We start from the raw sequence: 9,999 nt of genomic DNA, 5'->3' as shown, positions 1-9,999 counted from the left end.
GAGTTCGTGAGTAAACCGCTCGAACATTTTGGGTAAACGCGCGAACATGTTCGAGTTCGTGAGTAAACCGCTCGAACATGTTCGAGTTCGTGAGTAACGTTGTGTTTACGTTCTTTATAATATAAACGTTTAATACGTTTTTGTTTATAATATAAATGCAAGTATAATTATAAATTGCTGACATTGTTAAGACCAATTAATGGATAAATTGAACTCCACGTTGACCGCCGTGAAGAGCCTGCGCTCTAATGTGCGACAGTGCTTCGAGCATTTGTCGGACGGCACCGATGGCGAGACAGCGGATGAGAGCCGCAGTATATTTGTTCACGAATTTCAAGATAAATTTGGTTCAATAAATTTGCAGTTGCGGTAAGTATAAGTCGTTTTCTTTATCCAAGTGCGCCTTAGAATTATATAGTTACATATATCTCACAGGGAAGTAGAACAGTTAATCAATGCCTTGCAAGTGCCACAAACGGCTTACTCCTTGGGCAACACTGCTTATTTGGCCCTGGAGACGTCACAAGACCGGCACACTTTGTATCCCCAGTTGGTCAATAGTTACAGATGGATTGATAAAGTGCACGATCACAGTTTTATGGCCTTCAACAATCTCAATCAGAACACCTTGAGGCGATCTTACAACTATTGCTCACAGAAGCGTCCACGATTGCCCTTCTCATCATTCAATAATGATCCAGAGTAAGCCGCAATAGAACTTTAAATCAACGACAACTTTGACCTAAATTCTTTTCATTGCAGTCACATAGATAAGCTTCTCGGCGAAATTAACACACCACCGCATACATCTTATCGAGTGTTTAGGCCATTTGGATCCAACGCAGTGGCTATCGTCACCATTAGCAATGTGCTGAAAGCAGCCATTGTGTTTAAGGGCGTCCTTATTGAGTGGGTGACAGTGAAAGGCTATGACGAGCCGCTCGAACAGGATGATCTCTGGGCCGAGTCGCGTTACGAGGTCTTTCGCAAGGTCCAGGAGCATGCCCATTCCGCCATGCTCCACTTTTTCTCACCCACTTTGCCCGATTTGGCCGTCAAGAGCTATGTGACCTGGTTGAATAGCCACATTAAACTCTTTCTGGAGCCGTGTAAACGGTGCGGCAAATACATAGCCAGCGGTTTGCCACCCACGTGGCGAGATTTGCGCACTCTTGAACCATTTCACGAAGAGTGTCGCAACTGCTGATACTAAATTATATATTTAAATCTAGACATAACTTGGATACTTCATTTATTTTCAAAAAGAAAACAGAAAAAAAATTATATTTTAATGTATTTTGCTTGAATGCGTGCCGGGAGAATTTTTGGAAATTCTCACCACATTCGTCTGAATAACTACAACGGTTCTAATGCATTTGAATATGGCCAGCAGCAGATGCAGTGTCTACGCCACGCTCTTGGCACAGACGCTCAAAGTTCTGGCGCAAGGTGGCGCGAAGTTGTTCACGCTGACGCTGCACCTGCTCGTGCTGGTATTTGTATGCCAGCACCACCTCCTGTGGAATGTAACAGTTCTCATCATCTTCGTCTTTCTCGTATTCGTCAAAGTCGTCCTGGAAATAAGAAAGTAAATTTGTTATTGTTATTGTCGAAAAGCATTTTGTAAGCTTGAAACTTATAAGGCTAGAAATAATGCTAATAATAGTTCCACTCGTCTAGTGATAAGAAATATGTTTTAGATAAGCGACCACACAAAAAAACACATTACTCGGCATCTGCATGACCTACTTTAGCGGTTAAATTTGGAGCTTTCGCTGTAAAAAAATCGGGTCCCAGAATATAAAGCTAGACACTTGGTTTTAGGACACTTTATATTAGTCAGATAATACTCACCCACATCTGCAGCAATGAAACCTTGTGCTCCAGTTGTGCCGAATGGCGGTAAAGCACATCGGGCACATAACAGCTGTCATCCGCTCCTCCCATGGACTGCGATTCCTCATCCATGCTTAGACCATCATGGTTGCACAGTCCATCCGAGCAGCATACCTCCGAGCCTTCGGGCGAAGAAACCACACTAGATGTGCGCGAATTAACTTGCGATGTTGGTGGATCGCTACCGTATCCAGAGTCGCGTACATCCTGCTCGCAAGGACAATTCGGCATGGGGACTAAGTGACAGCAGCTATTACATTTACCGTCATCCACAAGCTCGTCTTCCAAGGCAGATTGGGAACTAATAGCCGTGGTGGATGTGGCAGAGGACACAACGGCGGCGCCTGCTGCTGCTGTCGACTTTTTCCCTTTTTTGTTGTTGGCAGATTTTTGCTTCTTTTTCTTCGATTGCTTTTTCGATTTCGATGTCGATTGAACTGGAGCTGCCTCCAGAACTAGAACGGTGGGCTCAGGCTCAGGTTCTGGCTCGACGATAAAAATGCCATCGTCTTCCATATGAGCCTCCTCCACTTTCACATGTATCTCGTCTTCATCATCGTCTTCGTCCTCATCGTCGTCGTCCGATTCACCGGCTTCTTTGCGCTGAAGGTGCAACAGGATTTTTTTCTCATCCTTCTTCTTCTTCTTCTTGAGTTTCTTCTGTTCTCGCTTCAATTCCTTGGCTTTCTCGGCACGACTTATTTCCTGATAGAGCAGCTCTAGATTGCTAATTCCCTGTTTTTGTTCCACAAACGTGTCGAAACTGCGACAAAGGGCGTGCACGCCAACAGCGGCCAGCACTTGGCAGGCACGTTCCTCCTCCCGCAGGCTGACGTATATGCGGCGCAGGCGTTCATACATGATCATACCCACACAGGTGAGGACCTCCTCTTGAGCAATCTCGAGAGTTTTGGCATGACGTTCCCGTAATTTGGAGTAGCTCCCATTAACCTCCGGTTCGGCGCGCTTAATGAGAGCATCTAGGAATTCGATTTTGTTGGTGCTCACATGAATATGCTGGTCAAGCACACATTTACGGATTTGGGCATACAGCTGGGCCGCATATCCCTTATCCTTGGCTGATACCTCGCCAATGAGTATCTTATAGGCACGCTCAATCTGCAAAAAACAAAATTCAAATTAAAATCGGTATACGATCAAGAGAATAATATTTCTTCTTTCGCCTGCTCACCTTTGTGCGGCACCCAGCGCAAAACTTGTGCTTTTTCAGGTAATTCTCGAGCACTTCGTGGAGTTCCTTGGTTTCGATGATGGTTAACTCATTTCTACAATTATTCTTCATAGCTGACCACACCTCACGCCACGTTTCCGAAAAGGGTTTCGAACGGAACGCATCCAAGGAATGAAGAACACAACGTGTCTTATTCCTTAATTTGCTGTCAAGCAGATTGTTAAGCACCTCATGATGTCGATAGAGCAGTGTTCCCAATGCCTGAGGCGTTTTTAGTTTTTCCTCGCTGATGCCCAGAGTGGCGGTGGGTCGCAATTCAAGTGGATCCAGTGTTCGATGTCCTGACTCGGTCAGCTGATGATACAAACGTTCTACTCGCCGGCGACAACCCACACATTGAACGCACTGATTCATCACTGACATAAAATTCTCGCTATCAATCTCTAGAGATTGTTTGCGTTCCGCCTCGGTCAGCAAATTAAATTTTCGCGAGAATTCCTCTAGTTCGCGACCACGAATCTGTGGGCTATCAATTACCAATCCTTTGCTATTCAGATCCATCAGCATCTGCAAGGAGAGAAATTTCGCTAGGTTGAGAAAAACAGAATCCAACAGAGAAAGAAAGAGAGAGGGGAAGAGAAAAGAGAGATGCATTTGAAACCTGTTTTGTTGCCACCGCAGCTACTGCGACGCCGGCTGCGCTGCTTGAGCTCTGCACTTTCAAACAACATGGCGACAGAGAAACAACGAGAAGACGTCAAAGTCGGTGTTGTGCAGGTGCGGTCGGGTGCGGGGTAGTGGATAGCAAGTGTCCTATAGATAAGAGACTCTACTTCTTCTGCCCTCTCAGCTGATCAGCAATGAATATTCTTAGCTTGCGTTTAATTAAACGTACAATTCTTTCCTTTATGAGACATACGTCACGCACGCACACACACATACACACACAAAGGAACTCGCTTACACGCATTCGGCCCGTGTGTTATGAAAGTATATTAGATGATTTTTATATGTAGATTTCGCACTCACCATTAACTTGTCACCTGCCACCAAAGGTAAATGCCTGCGTCCCACATAACTGGAGTCTTCATCATCGGTGTTATAAACTTTTGTGAGTCTCGCCATCTTCGCAAATGCCCAACGACGGCACTTTTTCTTGGTCACACAATTATCCACAGATTCGGGGAGTTTCGGGTTTTCCGGTTAGCTTTGGCAACGCAACAAAGTAGTACAACGTTTGGTATATAATATTTACAAATTTCTACTTATTTTCCAAGTTTTTCCAAGAAAATTGACTATGAAAAAAAAATGTCACACGTTACGTTGTGCGAATTCGCCTCGCCAAATTGAATTCGCTTTGTATTCGCTTCGCCCGATTTATTTATCGATAAATGTCGACATTTTAAAACGACCTATCGATTTTTAAAAATGAAAAGGCGAGAGGGCAAGAATTTACGGCGAAAAAGGCAAAAATTTACGGCGAGAGGGCAAGAATTTACGGCGAGAGGGCATAAATTTACGGCGAAAAAGGCAAGAATTTACTGAGAATTTTTTTACTGAGGATGGCAACACTGTTTAATATAAGCGAATGAATTCGGCGTCTTGAACCAATTTTTAAATTATAAATCGTGCTTTTTTTCGAGTCGTCGGCCATTAGGAATCATCCAATAAGATGTCGCATCATTATGTTGTGACAGCCCAAAAACCTACAGCGGTAGTGTCCTGCCTAACCGGTAAGTAAGAGTTAGCGCGAACCAGCATGGGCATAAGAATGCGGGAAGCGCGAGAGAGATGGAAAGAGGCAGCAAGGCAATTTTCCATCGTACCGCAAAAATGGAAAAAACAGAAGCATATGCATGTCTTGCCGGCGGGAGATTTCTTGGGGGCTGAAAAATGGTTACACAAGTGGAGGTTATTATGTATTTATACGATTCATTTCGTTTCCAGGCAACTTTACGTCACCCACAGACCTGAACTTAATTATTGCACGAAATAATCAGGTGGAGATCGGTATAGTTACGCCGGAAGGACTACGTCCTCTTAAGGAGATTAACATAAATGGCACAATTGCGGTAATGAAGCATTTTCGTCCGCCAGATAGCAACAAGGATCTGCTATTTATATTGACACGTCGCTACAATGTTATGATACTAGAGGCCCGAATGGTTGGCGAGACCATCACCGTGATAACCAAAGCCAACGGCAATGTGTCCGATTCGGTGGGTATACCGTCAGAGGGTGGAGTTATAGCTGCAATCGATCCGAAAGCTAGGGTAATTGGTATGTGCCTATATCAGGGACTGTTTACCATTATACCGATGGAGAAAGATGCCAGCGAGCTGAAAGCCACCAATTTGCGGTAAGTCGGAATGATGAAAAATTTCAGTTTAATTTCTATACTGGTCTATTGCAGGATGGATGAACTAATGGTCTATGATGTAGAATTTTTGCATGGTTGCCTTAATCCAACAGTTATAGTTATACACAAGGATAACGATGGACGTCACGTTAAGTCGCATGAGATTAATTTGCGGGATAAGGAATTCATGAAAATTGCTTGGAAACAGGATAATGTAGAGACTGAGGCCACAATGCTTATACCCGTGCCATCGCCCATTGGCGGAGTCATTGTAATTGGACGCGAGTCCATTGTGTATCACGATGGGAGCAATTATCATGCCGTGGCTCCATTGACCTTTCGCCAAAGCACTATTAATTGCTATGCACGTGTGGATAGCAAGGGATTGCGTTATCTTCTTGGCAACATGCATGGTCAGTTATATATGTTATTTTTGGGCACATCGGAGAGCAGTAAGGGTATTACTGTCAAGGATATCAAAGTCGAGCAACTGGGCGAAATATCTATACCAGAGTGTATTACCTATTTGGATAATGGTTTCCTATATATTGGAGCTAGGCATGGGGATTCTCAACTGGTGCGGCTCAGTTCTGAGGCCATTGAAGGCTCCTATGTTATTCCGGTGGAGAATTTCACCAACTTGGCCCCGATTCTAGATATAGCAGTTGTTGATTTGGATCGTCAAGGCCAAGGCCAGATTATAACCTGCTCGGGGAGTTTCAAGGATGGCTCATTGCGTATTATACGAATCGGCATTGGCATCCAGGAGCATGCTTGCATTGATTTACCTGGCATTAAGGGCATGTGGTCCCTGAAAGTAGGCACCGATGATAGCCCGTATGAGAACACATTGGTCTTGGCCTTTGTCGGTCATACAAGAATCCTAACGCTTTCTGGTGAAGAAGTAGAAGAGACCGAAATCCCTGGATTTGCCAGTGATTTGCAAACCTTTCTCTGCGCTAATGTGGATCATGATCAGGTTGGTATAATGGACTACTTATTTTGATGAAACATATAAATTGTATCTTTCTCTGTCGACAGCTCATCCAAGTCACATCGGATAGTGTACGCTTGGTAAAGAGTTCCTCAAAATCTCTGGTAGCCGAATGGCGACCAGAAGGCGATCGGTCCATAGGAGTCGTCTCTTGCAATGGAACGCAAATCGTTGTGGCATCGGCTCGGGATATATTCTACATTGTCATTGAGGATGGAAATTTGCAGGAGAAATGCCGGAAAACATTGGCCTATGAGGTGGCTTGTCTAGATATCACACCGTTGGATGAAAAACAAAACAAATCCGAGTTGGTGGCTGTGGGCCTGTGGACAGACATTTCGGCTGTAATGCTGTCACTGCCCAGCTTAGACACGATCTACACTGAGAAGCTAAGCGGGGAAATAATTCCACGTTCCATTTTAATGACCACATTTGAAGGGATTCATTATTTACTCTGCGCTTTGGGTGATGGTTCAATGTACTACTTCATTATGGATCCCATTACTGGACAATTGACTGACAAGAAAAAGGTCACCTTGGGAACTCAACCGACTACTTTGCGTACTTTCCGATCGTTTGCCACGACCAATGTGTTCGCCTGCTCAGATCGGCCGACAGTGATCTACTCATCGAATCATAAGCTCGTTTTCTCCAATGTCAATCTAAAGGAGGTCAATCATATGTGCTCGTTGAATGCTCAAGCCTATCCAGATAGCTTGGCACTGGCTACCAAAAACTCTGTTATTCTCGGCACCATCGATGAGATTCAAAAGTTGCATATTCGCACTGTTCCTCTGGGTGAGGGCCCACGCCGAATTGCCTATCAGGAGGCTTCGCAAACATTTGCCGTTTCTACACTTCGAATCGATGTACATGGACGCGGTGGACCCAAACCGTTGCGGAGTAGTGCTTCAACTCGGGCTCAGAATATCACTTGCAGTTCGAATATCTTGCCCAAGCCCGGTGGTGGAAATTCCACGGCTGCCAATGCAGAGGTGGGCCAGGAGATCGATGTTCACAATTTACTAGTGATTGACCAGAATACATTTGAAGTGTTGCATGCCCATCAGTTCGTATCTCCCGAAACTATATCGGCACTAATGTCAGCAAAGCTGGGCGATGATCCAAATACTTACTATGTAGTGGCCACATCACTGGTCATTCCTGATGAACCTGAGCCCAAAGTAGGCCGCATCATCATTTTTCACTACCATGATAACAAGCTCACCCAGGTGGCTGAGACCAAAGTGGATGGGACTTGTTATGCACTGGTGGAGTTCAATGGTAAAGTCCTGGCTGGAATTGGTAGCTTTGTGCGACTCTATGAGTGGACCAACGAGAAGGAACTGCGTATGGAGTGCAACATACAGAATATGATTGCCGCATTGTACTTGAAAGCCAAGGGCGATTTTATTTTGGTTGGCGATCTAATGAGGTCAATAACGCTTTTGCAGCACAAACAAATGGAGGGTATATTCGTAGAGATAGCGAGGGATTGTGAACCCAAATGGATGCGTGCCGTTGAGATACTGGATGACGATACTTTCCTGGGCTCTGAGACAAATGGCAATTTGTTTGTCTGTCAAAAGGACAGGTACGGAAAGGCTGATTCAAAAGTAATTCCCTTAATAATTGACCTTTTATTTGAATTTACAGTGCTGCTACCACAGACGAAGAGCGACAACTGCTGCCAGAGTTGGCGCGTTTCCATTTAGGCGACACGGTCAACGTTTTCCGACACGGTTCTTTGGTAATGCAGAACGTAGGCGAACGAACCACGCCCATTAATGGCTGTGTACTTTATGGCACCTGTAATGGAGCTATTGGCATTGTTACTCAAATACCCCAGGACTTTTATGACTTTTTGCATGGGCTCGAGGAGCGTTTGAAGAAAATAATTAAATCGGTGGGCAAAATCGAGCATACTTACTATCGTAATTTCCAAATCAATACCAAAGTAGAGCCCAGTGAAGGTTTTATTGATGGCGATCTAATTGAAAGCTTTTTGGACTTGAGTCGCGACAAAATGCGTGAAGCTGTCTTGGGACTTGAGGTACATATTAGAATATGCTACAACACATATAAGAGAATTTCAATTAATACTTTTTTGTAACTATTCACAGCTAACCTTGTATGGTGAACGCAAAAGTGCCGATGTGGAGGATGTCATCAAGATTGTCGAGGATTTGACGCGAATGCATTGAAGTGATCATGATTTTTGTTTTGCTTTAATTTTATGTATATAGGTATACGAAACGAAACCCGATAAAAAACACACCTCTACGCATGTATGTTTAGGTGTGGACTAAAACATTGATACCATGTATCCCCTGTGTAATCCTGTAACTAAAAAAAAAGAAAGAAAAAAACAAAACACACGCCCTCGATTTTCTCGTTAATGTATTTGTTTTGCTCTTAACAGACTTTGATTATTATTATATGGTTTATATGCGCCCTTTCAAAGTGCGCCGATCATGCATTATTTGAATAAAAATCTTAAAATTTCAATCATTATTTGATTAGAATTTTTTAAGAGTTTAATAAGTTAAATAAATATTGATGTGACTAGATTTTGCATTTAGCAGCGTTTATATAAATTTAAATTTGTTTTTTTGATTGTAAAACGAAGCGTCTGTCTTACTTCTATTCAAAAACTTGTCTACTCTTAAAATTAAATACTGCACTCCTACTATAATGATCTTGACTAAATTAAAAATTTGTAGGTCGGTTTCGGAAAGCTACAGAAGCAACAGCATTTTAATACATTCTAGAAGGCTAACAATGTTATGGATCTCTCTATAGGATGTTCTATAATTTGAATAACTTGGTCGTATGGATCAATAAACTAAGCCTATTGTTGCTATCAAAAGAGCTTCAGTATATATATGAGGCCTTAAAGTATGCAATGTTTTTTTCATTTCTTACTAAAATATTGTTTTGGATCGTTTTTTAAGACTCGCCCCCCAATGGGCAAGTGTTGTAAGATAAAGTACAAACCTTTAAGGATTTATATTGATCCAATATTTCAAATTATTTTATAAGAAAATTAGTTTTCAAATTGATGGCGATGTTAAAGAGACAGCAGTCTCTTTTCTAATAATCTTTAATGTTCCCAATATTTTTATTTTTAAGTTAAGCTTTGCCAGAAGTATTAAGATTTCTCCATAGATTGTTCCAACTTGCAACTGACTGCTTCAAGTTACCAGCTAAGGATTTTCCTTATGATTCAGTTGTAAAGAATTATGCTTATATAGACTTTATATGGGGACATACAATTTTTTTCTAGATATTAGTAGGAATATATTATTTTCTTAATAATTTTATTTCTATCAAAATTAGCTAGTTTTATTCAGCGGAAAGCAGGGAAAGAGTCTCTCAAGCAGAATTTTTTATAATCAATCCCATAATAAACAATTTTAAGAGTTGTTTACTTGTATGTATGTAAGTGATCTTTGCAGGTTCCTTCCGGGTATCCTTTCAATACAGAGCTCATGCGTAGCGGTATATTCTTAGGTGTGTAGGCACGTCTGTAGTATATACGTATGTATTTACATGGAC

General features: G+C 42.5%; 3 protein-coding genes across 3 annotated transcripts; 2 read left to right on the top strand and 1 right to left on the bottom strand.

Moving 5' to 3' along the window:
* Positions 1–90: 90 nt before the first annotated feature.
* On the top strand, positions 91–1,276 carry MED27 (mediator complex subunit 27). Its single transcript, XM_068301215.1, has 3 exons — positions 91–369; positions 436–702; positions 763–1,276. The coding sequence occupies exons 1-3, from the start codon at positions 200–202 to the stop codon at positions 1,205–1,207; spliced, it is 882 nt and encodes a 293-aa protein (XP_068157316.1). The 5' UTR covers positions 91–199; the 3' UTR covers positions 1,208–1,276.
* Positions 1,236–4,436, bottom strand: LOC137585441 (gametogenetin-binding protein 2-like). Its single transcript, XM_068301214.1, has 4 exons — positions 4,118–4,436; positions 3,089–3,655; positions 1,855–3,015; positions 1,236–1,574 (listed from the first exon to the last, which is right to left on the bottom strand). The coding sequence occupies exons 1-4, from the start codon at positions 4,211–4,213 to the stop codon at positions 1,368–1,370; spliced, it is 2,031 nt and encodes a 676-aa protein (XP_068157315.1). The 5' UTR covers positions 4,214–4,436; the 3' UTR covers positions 1,236–1,367.
* A 206-nt stretch (positions 4,437–4,642) lies between these two features.
* On the top strand, positions 4,643–8,955 carry pic (DNA damage-binding protein pic). Its single transcript, XM_068301211.1, has 6 exons — positions 4,643–4,821; positions 5,036–5,447; positions 5,502–6,426; positions 6,489–8,035; positions 8,098–8,494; positions 8,565–8,955. Exons 1-6 carry the CDS (start codon positions 4,761–4,763, stop codon positions 8,643–8,645), a joined length of 3,423 nt encoding a protein of 1,140 aa, XP_068157312.1. The 5' UTR covers positions 4,643–4,760; the 3' UTR covers positions 8,646–8,955.
* The last annotated feature ends 1,044 nt before the right edge of the window (positions 8,956–9,999 follow it).

The sequence above is a fragment of the Drosophila tropicalis genome, unplaced genomic scaffold (genome assembly GCF_018151085.1).
Source record: "Drosophila tropicalis isolate 14030-0801.00 unplaced genomic scaffold, ASM1815108v1 contig_878, whole genome shotgun sequence".
Taxonomy (NCBI): domain Eukaryota; kingdom Metazoa; phylum Arthropoda; class Insecta; order Diptera; family Drosophilidae; genus Drosophila; species Drosophila tropicalis.
This window is presented reverse-complemented; position numbering and strand designations above follow the sequence as displayed.